Genomic DNA, 15,255 nt, shown 5'->3' on the forward strand with positions numbered 1-15,255 from the left:
CCTAACCACAACCCTAACCCCAACACAACCCTAATGTTAACCCTATTTCCAACCCTAACCCTAATTCCAACCCTAACTCTAAGGCTATGTGCCCACGGATTTGTGTGTGTTTTTTTGCGCACCGTTTTTGAAAATTCCGCAGGTAAAAGACACTGCGTTTTACCTGCGGATTTCCAATGTTTTTGTGCGGATTTCACCTGCGGATTCCTATTGAGGAACAAGTGTAAAACACTGCGGAATCCGCACAAAGAATTGACATTCTGCGGAAAATAAAACGCAGCGTTTCCGCACTGTATTTTCCGCACCATGGCCACAGCGGATTAGGTTTTCTATAGGTTTACATGGTACTGTAAACGTGATGGAAAACTGCTACGCAGCCAAATCTACATCGTGTGCACATAGCCTAATTCTAACCCTAATTGCAACCCTAACCCTAGTGGAAAAATAAAAGTAAATATATTTTCTTTATTTCATTATTTTCCCTACCTATGGGGGTGATAAAGGGGGGTTATTTACTATTTTTTTTTATTTTGATCACTGTGATAGAACCTATCACAGTGATCAAAATGTACCTGGAATGAATCTGCCGGCCGGTAGATTCGGTGGGCGCTCTGCGCATGCACCTGCCATTTTGGAAGATGGTGGCGCCCATGGAGAAGACGGATGGACACCGGAAGGGACACCGGAGCTCGGTAAGTATGTGGGGGTGGGATCGGACCACGGGGGGAGCGGACGGGAGGACGGAGGGGAGCAGAAGACAGGACAGAGGACAGGACAGAGGACAGGAGATCAGTGGCGGTGGAAGATCGTGGTCTCCAGCCATGGCCGATGATATTGCAGCATCGTCCATGGATGGATTGTAATATTTCACCAATTTTCACAGGTGAAATATTACGATTGCTCTGATTACAAGTGAAAGTCACTTTCAACAGCCAATCAGAGCGATAGTAGCCACGGGAGGCGAAGCCACCCCCTGGGCTGAAGTACCACTCCCCCTGTCCCTGCAGGTCGGGTGAAATTACAGTTAACCCTTTCACCTGACCTGCAGCAACGCGATAAGTCTGTGACGTAGCATATGCGTCACAGGTCGGATTGGCACCGACTTATGACGCATATGCTGCGTCACAGGTCGGGAAGGGGTTAAAGGAAATATGAAGCCTAGTTGTAAAGTCAGTTATGAATATATCCCTAAATAGCTTTTACCCCTTTTTCGCTTTTGTGTTTCTCGTTTTTGCTTCCCAGAGCCATAACTTTTTTATTTTTCCGTCAATATGCCCATGTGAGGGTTTGCTTTTTGCATATCATGGTCATGCATATCATGGTTTGCATATCATATCATGGTTTTACCATATCATGTACTGGAAAACAGGAAAACAATTCCAAGTGGGGTGAAATTGCAAAAAAATGCAATTCCACAACTGTTTTTTGGATTTTTTTTTTTTTTTTTTACACCAAATGCTAAGTAACTGACCCACCCATTATGATTCTGCAGGTCATTATGAGTTTGTAAATACCAACATGTATATGGTTTTTTTTTGTTTTTTTTAATTTAAGTGGTGAAAAAAAATCCAAAGTTTGTTAGAAAAAAAAAAGTTGCACCATTTTTCGATACCCGCAGGGTCTCTATTTTTCGTGATCTGGGGTAGGGTGAGGTCATTTTTTTGCGTGCTGAGCTGACATTTTTAATGATACCATTTTGGTGTGGATACAATCTTTAGATCAGGCCTCACTGCATTTTAATGCAATGCTGTGGCGACCAAAAAAACATAATTCTGGAGTTTTATTTTTTTCTTGATAGATCGGGAGATTGTGAACGCGCAATACCAAATATGTTTTATATTTTTAAACTAGCTCAAGAGCCCGGCGTTGCCTGGGCATAGTAAATATCTGTGGTTAGTTATAGCACCTCACTTCTCTTATTTTCCCATCACGCCTCTCATTTTCCCAATCACATCTTTCATTTTCCCCCTCACATCTCTTATTTTCTCCCTCACACTTGTCATTTCAACCTCACATCTGTCATTTTCTGATCACTCCACTATTTTTCCTCACTTCTCTCATTTTGCACTCACACCTTTTCATTTTCACCTCACACCTCTCATTTTCACCTCATCACCTCAGTATATACATGTTTGTCATCTCCCTTATATATAGTATACATCTGTATGTCATCTCCTGTATATAGTATATACCTGTATGTCATCTCCCCTGTATATAGTATATACCTGCTGTGTGTCATCTCCCCTATATATAGTATATACCTGAATGTCATCTCCTTCTATATATAGTATATACCTGTATGTCATCTCCTCCTGTATATAGTATATACCTGTGTGTCATCTCCCCTGTATATAGTATATATCTGAGTGTCATCTCCTCCTGCATATAGTATATACCTGCATGTCATCTTCTATATATAGCATATACCTGTATGTCATCTCCTCCTGTATATAGTATATACCTGTGTGTCATCTCCCCTGTATACAGTATATATCTGAGTGTCATCTCCTCCTGCATATAGTATATACCTGCATGTCATCTTCTATATATAGCATATACCTGTATGTCATCTCCTCCTGTATATAGTATATACCTGTATGTCATCTCCTCCTGTATATATATGTACCTGTATGTCATCTCCTCCTGTATATAGTATATACCTGTGTGTCATCTCCCCTGTATATAGTATATACCTGTGTCATCTCCTCCTGTATTAGACCTCGTTCACACGTTATTTGCTCAGTATTTTTACCTCAGTATTTGTAAGCTAAATTGGCAGCCTGATAAATCCCCAGCCAACAGGAAGCCCTCCCGCTGGCAGTATATATTAGCTCACACATACACATAATAGACAGGTCATGTGACTGACAGCTGCCGTATTTCCTATATGGTGCAATTGTTGTAGTTTGTCTGCTTATTAATCAGATTTTTATTTTTGAAGGATAATACCAGACTTGTGTGTGTTTTAGGGCGAGTTTCGTTTGTCAAGTTGTGTGTGTTGAGTTGCGTGTGGCGACATGCATGTAGCGACTTTTGTGAGATGAGTTTTGTGTAGCAACATGCGTGTAGCAACTTTTTGTGTGTCGAGTTACATGTGACAGGTTAGTGTAGCAAGTTGTGTGCAGCAAGTTTTGCGCATGGCGAGTTTTGCGCGTTGCGAGTATTATGTGTGGTGCCTTTTGAGTATGTGCAAGTTTTGTGTGAGGCAACTTTTGCATGTGTTGCAACTTTTGTGCATGTGGCAATTTTTCCGCGTGTGCAAGTTTTGCGTGTGGCGAGTTTTTCATGAGGAGAATTTTGCACTTGTGGCGAGTTTTGCAAGAGCCTAGTTTTTGCATGTGGCGAGTTCTGCGCGTGGCGAGTTTTGAGTGGCGACTTTTGTGTTTTGACTTTTATGTGGCGAGGTTGGTGTATTTGTGGTGAAATGTGTGCTGAGGGTAATATGTGTTCAAGCACGTGGTAGTGTGTGGCGCATTTTGTGTGTGTTCATATCCCCGTGTGTGGTGAGTATCCCATGTCGAGGCCCCACCTTAGCAACTGTACGGTATATACTCTTTGGCGCCATCGCTCTCATTCTTTAAGTCCCCCTTGTTCACATCTGGCAGCTGTCAATTTGCCTCCTACACTTTTCCTTTCATTTTTTCCCATTATGTAGATAGGGGCAAAATTGTTTGGTGAATTGGAACGCGCGGGGTTAAAATTCCACCTCACAACGAAGCCTATGACGCTCTCAGGGTCCAGACGTGTGACTGTGCAAAATTTTGTTTCTGTAGCTGCGAAGCCTCCAACACTTTTCCTTTCACTTTTTTCCCCATTATGTAGATAGGGGCAAAATTGTTTGGTGAATTGGAAAGCGCGGGGTTAATATTTCACCTCACAACATAGCCTATGACGCTCTCGGGGTCCAGACGTGTGACTGTGCAAAATTTTGTTGCTGTAGCTGCGACGCTTCCAACACTTTTCCTTTCACTTTTTTCCCCATTATGTAGATAGGGGCAAAATTGTTTGGTGAATTGGAACGCGCAGGGTTAAAATTTCGCCTCACAATATAGCCTATGACGCTCTCGGGGTCCAGACGTGTGACTGTGCAAAATTTTGTGGCTGTAGCTGCGACGGTGCAGATGCCAATCCCGGACATACACACACACACAAACACACACACGCATTCAGCTTTATATAGTAGATTGTTTTATTTTGAATGGGGCGAATGGGGATGATATGCACTTTTATATTTTTAAAAACTTATTTTTTTTTAATTTTCACTTACTTCAATAGTCTCCATGGGAGACTAGAAGCTGTGATAATCCAATCGCCTCTGCTACACACAGATCGCCTGTGTGTAGCAGAAATGCTCACTTGCTATGAGCGTCGACCGTTGGGCGGCGCTCATAATCCGGCAATGACAACCATAGGGGTCTGCTGCAGACCCCGGGTTGTCATGCCAACCCATCGGTGACCCGCGGTCATGTGATACGGGTGCCAATGGGCGCGATTAGTGACACGCTTTCAGCGCAATCACATTAAATGCTGCTGTCAGAGATTGACAGCGATATTTAACAGGTTAATATACGCGGGTAGATCGCAATTTCACCTGCGGTTGTTAGGGTCACATGTCAGCTGTTCAAAACAGCTGAGGTGTCGGGAAAGATGTGGGCTCAGAACTGGAGCCCACATCAAAGGGAGAGACACGACATGCACAGTATATGTAAGGCACATGTCATGAAGGGGTTAATTAGCAAATGACAATCAATATCTAGAGAGGTAATCAGTATAGAATTAAAATGGCCACCTTTTGATACAACGACAGAAACTTATTCCAGAATGTTAGGACAGGTATTTGTGAGCATGTGTAATAGGAATTCTTCCCCATCCCCTCCCACAATGTGCTGGAAGAGGTTTTGCTGAAGAGAATGACGCTCACACCCATTTCCATCCTGTCTTTCTGATCTAATACTGGAGATACCTGGGATACTGAGGTAAGAAGAGACTGCACACACAGCTGTCTACCCTGTCTTTCTGATCTAATACTAGAGATAACTGGGATGCTGAGGTAAGAAGAGACTGCCCACACTGCTGTCCACCCTGTCTTTCTGATCTAATACTAGAGATAACTGGGATGCTGAGGTAAGAAGAGACTGCCCACACTGCTGTCCACCCTGTCTTTCTGATCTAATACTAGAGATAACTGGGATGCTGAGGTAAGAAGAGACTGCCCACACTGCTGTCCACCCTGTCTTTCTGATCTAATACTAGAGATAACTGGGATGCTGAGGTAAGAAGAGACTGCCCACACTGCTGTCCACCCTGTCTTTTTGATCTAATACTAGAGATAACTGGGATGCTGAGGTAAGAAGAGACTGCCCACACTGCTGTCCACCCTGTCTTTCTGATCTAATACTAGAGATAACTGGGATGCTGAGGTAAGAAGAGACTGCCCACACTGCTGTCAACCCTGTCTTTCTGATCTAATACTAGAGATAACTGGGATGCTGAGGTAAGAAGAGACTGCCCACACTGCTGTCCACCCTGTCTTTTTGATCTAATACTAGAGATAACTGGGATGCCGAGGTAAGAAGAGACTGCCCACACTGCTGTCCACCCTGTCTTTCTGATCTAATACTAGAGATAACTAGGATGCTGAGGTAAGAAGAGATTGTCCACACTGCTGTCCACCCAGTCTTTCTGAACTAATACTGGAGATATCTGGGATGCGGAGATAAGATGCTGCTCACACTGCTGTCCACCCTGTCTTTCTGTTCCAAAACTGGAGATATCAGGTGTGCTGAGGTAAGGAGAGGCTTCTCCCAATGCTGTCCACTATGTTTTTTTTTATCCAATAGTGGATCTATCAGGAGTTCTGAGGTAAGAAAAGGCAGCTCTCACACTGCTTTCCACTGTCTTTCTGATTAATACGCGAGAGGATAGCAGTGCTGAGGTAAGGGGCAGCTACTCACATTGCTGATCTAATAATGGAGAAATGAAGGGTGCTGAGGTAAGGCCTCTTTCACACTTCCGTTTTTTACAATCGTTCACAATCCGTCAAAATGTTGAAAAGACAGATTTTGTGCAGATTGTAAAAAAAAACGGATGCACTGGATCCGGTTTTTTCATGGATCCATAGCGTTTTCCAAGTGATCTGTAGCAACGCTTGGAAAACTGATTGACAGGTTGGTCACACTTGTCAAACAGTGTTTGACAAGTATGACCAACTTTTTACTATTGGTGCTGCCTATGCAGCATCAATAGTAAAAAGATATGTTAAAAATAAAAAAATAAAAAAATCTTGATATTCTCACCTACCGGCGTCCCTCGCAGCCGAGAGAGAATTTCCCTGACAGGAAATTCTTCCACGCATGCTCAGTTTCAAAAGATGGAACCCGTCGCTGGATTCCTGCTTTAGACAACACAGCAACGGATCCTGCGTCCATAGGCTACGATTATAGCCAATGACTGACGGTGCAGGATCCGTCGCTGCAGGATCTTCCGACGTGCACAAAAAAAGTTTCTGTGTGCGTTGTCTCCGCCCGACGGACAGCTAATACAAGTCTATGAAAAAAAAAAAACGGATTCAGCAGAAACCTTTGCTGGATCCGTTTTTTTTTCACAAAACAACGAATTGTGACGGAAAAAGAAAAACCGAAGTGTGAAAGAGGCTTTCCACAATGTATGGTTGGTATAGGTTACCATCAGGTAACTGCAATGTAGCTGTAATGTGCTGCAATGCACATGCTCACAAGCATCAATTTTATCATTTTGACACTGGTTTCTGTCAGTGTAGCAGTACAGCTGCCATTTTAATTTTATAGTGATTAGCTCCCTAGATAAAACAATTGTGATTTACTAATTAAATGTATTTAATTTCATTAACTTATTTTTTCCATTACCAGAAAACCCCTTAAGAATTACTGGAATATTTGCCTCAATGCATTCAGTCAGTATTAAGTTTTGTTGCCCATCCACACCACTGTTGCGAGCCTCACCTGACTACTGCAGTTACATGAAGCCCTAGCCAGAAGACTATCCTCAATCTGGTGGGGGCTTGGTAGGTGAGTTTTTTTTTCTTTTTGGCCATGCTGGGGCAGTTTTTAGAGAACCAGTACATGACAACCCATTTACCCCAAAAAAGTAAATAAAATGACCACTCAAAAGTACAAATAAAGCAAAGGCATACCTTTGACATTAACTTTAAGCCACGTTCAATTCTGGGTGGTGGCTTCTTGTCCAATATCCCTGCTTCATAAGGAGACACAATGGCCGGATTAATGAACCTAAGGAACATGGCACTTCCAACCGCGCCAATACTGTTCTGCGGAAATCTCTGGCTTACAACCTGTAAAAAAAAATGTTATAATGTAATATTTAGAAGGAAAACAAACACAAAGTCTATTAGACATGCACAACACCCTTTAAATATTGTAAACTATCATTAAAAGCATCATGATAGTAAAATGTTCTCTTAAAGCTACTTCAGAGAAACATGGTGGATCACGTAAATTCATGTACAGAAGCCATAGTGCAGTTAATAAGCAGATACCATTTAGGAACTCCACTAATGAGATGCAGTGAAATTAGTCAGCTAGTAGTCAGCGCAATATTAAACGGTTAAAATAATGCGGTGGTTTCCAAACTTAGGCATAATACACACACACTTTGCTGTTTTCCCGCACTTTAAATTAAAAAATTGAAACAATTGAGGGCTTTTCGGGTAAATGTTACTTTAAAGCCTAAAGTGAAAAAAAACAGGCATAGTATTTGGTTTTGTGACTTTGTAGTGTTTTTATTTTTCTTAAACATGTTGCATGCTGTGTACAATATTTTTTGGGGGTGGTTGAATATATGTTTCTTTGTAAGACGATAACGAACTTAAAATACGGTTGAAACATTGGTAATAATGCTGGGTTCACATGACGCACCACAACAAGATGCTGGTTTAGTACACTTGGTATGACCAATGAATGTCAATTTGCCCTGAAATTAAGATTATTAAGAAATAAAAGATACAACTGCTTTCTTCCAAAAACAATTATGCACTTATCCATTGTTGCAATGAAAACAGTGGATAGATGCAAAAAAGGTGTTTTTAAACTTTGGACAATGCCTTCAAGCAAAACGATCACCACTCAGAAAACTTCATGAGGTGATAGGAGATGAAAATAAAGCTTCTCTAAAAAAAAAATATATATACCTTTGAAAGGATAATTAATGATATATAAATATATCCTTATATTTCTAAACACTCTTTCGGTGATTATTTTGTGTCTCCGTTCATACTGCACGCACACACACAAATGATACACCATTTGAAAGGTAAACTTGCCCCCTTCAGCAAGAAAATAACCAAACATACCACACATCCACGATGTGATCACAAAATACAGTTTAAACATTTTTCATAAACCTGCAGTAAGGAAAATCACCTGCAGGCGGCACCACACTACCCCAAAGTACACTACCACAAAGCTGCTTATAGACACATCACAAACAAATCCTAACATTTGCCTTAGGGGCTTTCCAGCTTGCCGAACTCCTTGCTCAGCCGATTTCAGGCACTTTGCACAATTCACTGCAGGCGAGTCACAAATGCAAACACATTAGTAAATATGCACTGCCTATTCAATTGCACACTTGCTCAGTTTATACTCCACCGACACACAAATGATACACCATTTCAAATGTAAAATTACCTGCAGGCGGCATTTGCCATGGGTTCTTTCCAGCTTGCCAAAGTACTTGCCCAGCCTGTTTCAGGCAAATTCGAGGATTGCACATTTCACTGCAGGTGAGTCACATATGCAAACACATTTGTAAACATGCACTGCTTTTTCTGTGATTACTTCACCACACACACACAAATACACCATTTGAAAGGTAAGTTTGCCCCCTTCAGCAAGAAAAGATACAAACCACACATTCACGATTTGATCAATAAATACAGTTTAAACATTCAGTTTCAGAAACCTGCAGGTGGCACCACAACCTCAAGTTGCTCCGTTTATACTCCACCAACACACAAATAATACACCATTTCAAAAGTCATATTACCTGCAGGTGACATTTGCCTTGGGGTGTTTCCAGCTTGCCCAGCTTATTTCAGGCAAATTCGAGGATTGCACACTTCACTGCAGGTGAGTCACATATGCAAACACATTTGTAAACACATTTGTAAACATGCACTGCTTTTCTAGTGATTAATTCGCCCCACACACACAAATGGTGAGTCACATATGCAAACACATTTGTAAACATGCACTGCTTTGTCGGTAATTACTTTGCCCCACACACACAAATAAAACACCACCTGAAAAGTAAACTTGCCCCCTTCAACAAGAAAAGACACAAACCACACATTCACGATTTGATCAATAAATACAGTTTAAACGTTCATTTTCAGAAACCTGCAGAAAAAAACAACCTGCAGGTGGCACCAATTTATTTTATTACCAATCTACATATATAAATACCTCTGTGTTCATCATCTCATTAAATACATTAACATTTGACCATCCTGATTTTCCTGAAATTGCCTGTGGTCCCGACAACCAGTGTGCAAAGTTTGCACAGTCCAACCATATACACACAAATATACTGACTATATATATATATATATATATATATATATATATATATATATATATATATATATATATATATATATATATATATATATATATATATATATATATATATATATATATACACACACACACACACACGTATATATAAATATATACACATATATATATATATATATACAGTATATATATATATATATATATATATATATATATATATGTATATACACACACACACACATACATACATATATATACACACACACACACAGATAGTCACCTTTCCTCGTTCCGGCGCCGCACCGTCTTCAGCTGTGACGCTCAGGTCAGAGGGCGCGGTGACGTGGTTAGTGTGCGCCCTCTGCTGAATGTCAGTGCTGAACATGGAGTGGCGCCGGAACAAGGAGCAGGTGACTACTGAAAGTGCTGGGGGCCTGAGCGACAGAGAGGTGAGTATGTGATTTATTTTTTGTTATCACAGCAACAGCAAATGGGGCAAGTGTCTGTATGGAGCATCTATGGGGCCATAACGTTTGTGCAGCACTATATGGGGCAAGTGTTTTGCATGGAGCATCTATGGGGCCATAACGTTTGTGCAGCACTATATGGGGCCATAACGTTTGTGCAGCACTATATGGGGCAAGTGTTTTGCATGGAGCATCTATGGGGCCATAACGTTTGTGCAGCACTATATGGGGCCATAACGTTTGTGCAGCACTATATGGGGCAAGTGTTTTGCATGGAGCATCTATGGGGCCATAAAGTTTGTGCAGCACTATATGGGGCCATAACGTTTGTGCAGCACTATATGGGGCCATAACGTTTGTGCAGCACTATATGGGGCTATAATATTTGTGCAGCACTATATGGGTCTATAATATTTGTGCAGCACTATATGGGGCAAGTGTTTTGTATGGAGCATCTATGAGGCCATAACGTTTGTGCAGCACTATATGGGGCCATAACATTTGTGCAGCACTATATGGGGCAAGTGTCTGTATGGGGCCATAATTAACGTTTGTTGAGCATTACGGTATATGGGGCAAGTGTCTGTATGGAGCATCTTATAGGGCCATAATCAAGGTTTGTGCAGCACTATATGGGGAAAGTATCTTTATAGAGCATCTTATGGGGCCATAATCAGCATTTGTGCAGCATTATATGGGGCAAGTGTGTCTATGTAGCATCTTATGGGGCCTTTATTAACCTTTATGCAGGATTATATGGGGCATATTTGAATATGGAGCATCTTATGGGGCCATCATAAACTTTATGAAGCATTATATGGGGCTCCTGATTCAATATGGATATTCAAAAACACAACCTACTGATGTCTCAATTAATTTTACTTTTATTGGTATCTATTTTTACTTTTGACATTTACTGGTAGCTTCTGCATTTCCCACCCTAGGCTTATACTCGAGTCATTAAGTTTTCTCAGTTTTTTGTGGCAAAATTAGGGGGGGTCGGCTTATACTCGAGTATATACGGTATATATATATAAATATATATACATATATAGATATATATATATATACACATACATATAAAGAGAAAACTAAAATCACACATCCTAGATATTACTGAATGCAAATCTTTATTCATTACATAGTGGAATGTGTTGAGAACAATAAAATCTAAAAATTATCAACGTAAATCACAACTAATATCCCATGGAGGTCTGTAGTTGGAATTATGCTCAAAATCAAAGTGGAAAATGAAGTTAACGGCTGATCCAACTTCAGTGGAAATGCCTCAAGACAAGGAAATGATGCTCAGTAGTGTGTGTGTGGCCTCCACGTGCCTGTATAACCTCTCTACAATGCATGGGCATGCTCCTGATGAGGCGGCGGATGGTCTCCTGAGGGATCTCCCCCCCAGACCTGGACTAAAGCATCCGCCAACTCCTGGATAGTCTGTGGTGCAACGTGACATTGGTGGATGGTGCGAGACATGATGTCCCAGATGTGTTCAATCAGATTCAGGTCTGGGGAAAGGGTGGGCCAGTCCATAGCTTCAATGCCTTCATATTGAAGGAACTGCTGACACTCCAGCCACATGAGGTCTGGCATTGTCCTGCATTAGAAGGAACCCAGGGCCAACCACCACCAGGTCTCACATGGGGTCTGAGGATCTCATCTCGGTACCTAATGGCAGTCAGGCTACCTCTGGCGAGCACATGGAGGGCTGCCAAACTGCCACTGCCAAACCGGTCATGCTGAAGGATGTTGTAGGCAGCAGATCGCTCTCCACGGTGTCTCCAGACTCTGTCATGTCTGTCACATGTGCTCATTGTGAACCTGCTTTCAATCTGTGAAGAGCACAGGGTGCCAGTGGTGAATTTGCCAATCCTGGTGTTCTGTGGCAAATGCCAAGCATCCTGCACGGTGTTGGGCTGTGAGCACAAACCCCCATCGGTGGACGTCTGGCACTCAGACCATCCTCATGAAGTCAGTTTCTAACCGTTTGTGCAGACACATGCACATTTGTGGCCTGCTGGAGGTCATTTTGCAGAGCTCTGGCAGTGCTCCTCCTGTTCCTGCATAGCTCTGGCAGTGCTCCTCCTGTTCCTCCTTGCGCTAAGGCTGAGGTAGAGGTCCTGCTGCTGGGTTGTTTCCCCTCTTACGGCCCCCTCCACTGTACTGGCCTCACTCCTGGTAGCGCCTCCAGCCTCTGGACACTACACTGACAGACACAGCAAACCTTCTTGCCACAGCTCGCATTGATGTGCTGTGCCATCCTGGATGAGCTGCACTACCTGAGCCACTTGTGTGGGTTGTAGAGTCCGTCTCAATACCACGAGTGTGAAAGCACAACCAACATTCACAACCAAAACATCAGCCAGAAAGCATTGGTACCGAGATGTGGCTCCTTTATTGGGTGTGTCTTGATAATTGCCAATAATTTCCATCTGTTGCCTATTCCATTTGCACAACAGCATGTGAAATTGATTGTCAAACAGTGTTGCTTTTTAAGTGGACGGTTTGATTTCACAGAAGTTTGATTTACTTGGAGTTGTATTTTGTTGTTTAAGTTTTCCTTTTTATTTTTTTGAGCAATATATATATTTTTCTTTTGTTTTGTTTTCATCAGATTGGGATTATTTAGTGTATTTTTGATATATTCACATGGCACCTAATGCGATTTTTATATTAACCCCTTCCCGATTTGTGACACAGCGTATGCGTCATGAAAGTCTGTGCCAATCCGACCTGTGACGCATATGCTGTGTCACAGAATGATCGCGTCCCTGCAGATCGGGCGAAAGGGTTAACTCAAATTTCATCCGATCTGCAGGGACAGGGGGAGTGGTACTTTAGCCCGGGGGGGGTGGCTTTGCCCCCACGTGACTACGATCGCTCTGATTGGCTATTGAAAATGCAACAGCCAGTCAGAGCAATTTGTAATATTTCACCTATGAAAAGTGGTGAAATATTACAATCCAGCCATGGCTGATGCTGCAATATCATCGACCATGGCAGGAAACCCTAATCTCAGTAGCTAGCTACTGGGGGGGCAGAGGGGGCCATTGCCCCGGGCCCAGTCACCTGAAGGGGCCCACCAGGAGATCCACTGCCGAGTCTGAGGTGTCAGGGAGAGAGCAGCACAATGCCGGCTGCAGAACCCCCCTCCTGCAGAGTGCGATGTGGTCTCACCCGAGGAGTCTCTTCCTGGTGGCAGCAGCAGCTGCAGTTACTTTCTGGCTGTGCTTGGTTTGGCTGAGGCACGCTGGGTCCTAGTGCCCTCCGTGCATCTCTCTGGACACTTCCTGGTTCTCCTCATTGCCTGAAAACTTCATCAGTAAGTGGGGATGGAGTTTATTAGAGTAATTCGGTTAAGGCATATCATGGTCACTGTGGGGGTGAATGTGAGAGGATTGTGTTATTGTAGGGGCTGAAGTGGGAGAGGAGGACAGGGCACTGTGGGGTAAATGTGAAACGATGGGGGTTATTGTGGGTGTGCAGGGGGACAGGGCATTGTGGGGTAAATGTGAGAGGATGGTGGTATTGTGGGAGGGAGACAGGGCACTGTGGGGGTGAATGGGAGAGTTTGAGGGTATTGTGAGGGCTGACGTGGGTGAGGGGGCACTGGGGGGCTGATTATTATTATACTGTTTAATGTTATGAGATATTCACTCCATCATATGTGAGGGTACGTGTCCTCGAGGTGTATTGGCAGCGCTTTGGATGCAGCAGATACCCCGCTCCGCCTAAAGCGCTGCCCCCTGTTGTACGCGCGGTGATTCTGCATATAGTCATTGAACACAGGTGGAATCACCGCATCCTATTCATAGACTGTTATTTATCTTGTGGAGACGGAGCATCTCCACAAGATAAATAGACATGCTGCTGTCTAGAAAAATGCGACACATGTCCGGTTACGCAGGTCTGCCACCTGCGTCTATGTACGCATAGTGTAGATGGGATTTCATAAAATCCCCTCCACTATGCTGTAACATCTGGAAGCTGCGATTTCGATGCTGCGGATGTACACAGCGTCCAATCCCCAGCAAAACCCCAAGCAATACGTCCCTTGGAAACATACCCTAATAGTTGCTGTCTTGGGGGCTGGAGATGGGGAAGTCGGGGGGGGGGGGTTTATTGCGAGCTGGGTCTTTTATAAGTATTAGTAAAACAAGCATAGCAAAGAAGGTTAATATTACTATAACAAGGATAAGTATTAACATAAGGGCGCAGACAGACACTGTAAAACTCATGCAACGAGCGCATTGCAATCCTCGGACTGGCCCTGACACCTCTCCTGACATAAGCTTGGCAGCGTGATAGATTACTATGCAACTGTCAGCCTCAGGTCAGGAGAGCCGACGGTCAGTCCGAGGATTGCGATGCGATCCTCACATGAGAAATACGTCCGTCTGTCTGCCACCTAACAAGTATAACAATACAGTAACCACGGGCTGCATTCTATGTTATAAGAATAAATTGCTTATAATTAAATTATTGAAGGGAACCTGTCTCACCCCCCCCCAGGCATATTAAGGTAATAGAGCCAGCCCCCTTCAGCAGCACTAAGGCTGCATTCTGTGAAGTTGGCTCTTATGTTTTTGTTCCCTAATAACGCTGAAATAATCACTTTTATAAATTGCCATACTTGTATTGAATCTGGGGGGTACGTCTTTTGTCTCCGGACACAACCACCTCCCAGCCGTCCATCATCCCACCAGGCGCCGATGCCTGGGCTCTCATTTTTCGGGCATGCTCCGTGTGCGCTGCCCTGGAACTCCCATCAGCTGATGTACTGATATTGCGCCTGCGTGTAGCGGAGGACCGAGATCCCGCCCCGCAGTGTGTTATGATGTATTCACACTGCGGGGCTGGGAATCTGGCGCTGTGCGCAGGTGCGATCTACTTACATCACTTGATATAAGTTCCAGGGGAGCGCGCACTGCGCATGCCCGAGAAATAATTGCAGAGCGCCGGTGACGGCACAAGACAGAGAGGAGGCGCTGCTCGGTGGGATGATGAACGGCTGCGAGGCGGCTGAGTGAATATTTCAGTGTTATTAGGGATAAAAAACATAAGAGCCTCCTTCACAGAATGCAGCCTTAGTGCTGAAGAAGGTGGCTCTTTTACCTTAAAGGGACTCTGTCACCTGAATTTGGCGGGACTGGTTTTGGGTCATATGGGCGGAGTTTTCGGGTGTTTGATTCACCCTTTCCTTA

At 43.3% G+C, this 15,255-nt stretch overlaps 1 protein-coding gene across 7 annotated transcripts in view; it reads right to left on the bottom strand.

Moving 5' to 3' along the window:
• NF1 (neurofibromin 1) overlaps positions 1 to 15,255 on the bottom strand; it is a 399,313-nt gene that overhangs the window by 191,345 nt on the left and 192,713 nt on the right. For all 7 annotated transcript variants that reach the window (XM_069757802.1, XM_069757799.1, XM_069757798.1 and 4 more), the window contains one exon: positions 7,172 to 7,330. In XM_069757802.1, the coding sequence (XP_069613903.1) occupies positions 7,172 to 7,330 (159 nt within the window). The remainder of the gene's footprint in view (positions 1 to 7,171; positions 7,331 to 15,255) is intronic.

The sequence above is a fragment of the Ranitomeya imitator genome, chromosome 3 (genome assembly GCF_032444005.1).
Source record: "Ranitomeya imitator isolate aRanImi1 chromosome 3, aRanImi1.pri, whole genome shotgun sequence".
Taxonomy (NCBI): Eukaryota; Metazoa; Chordata; class Amphibia; order Anura; family Dendrobatidae; genus Ranitomeya; species Ranitomeya imitator.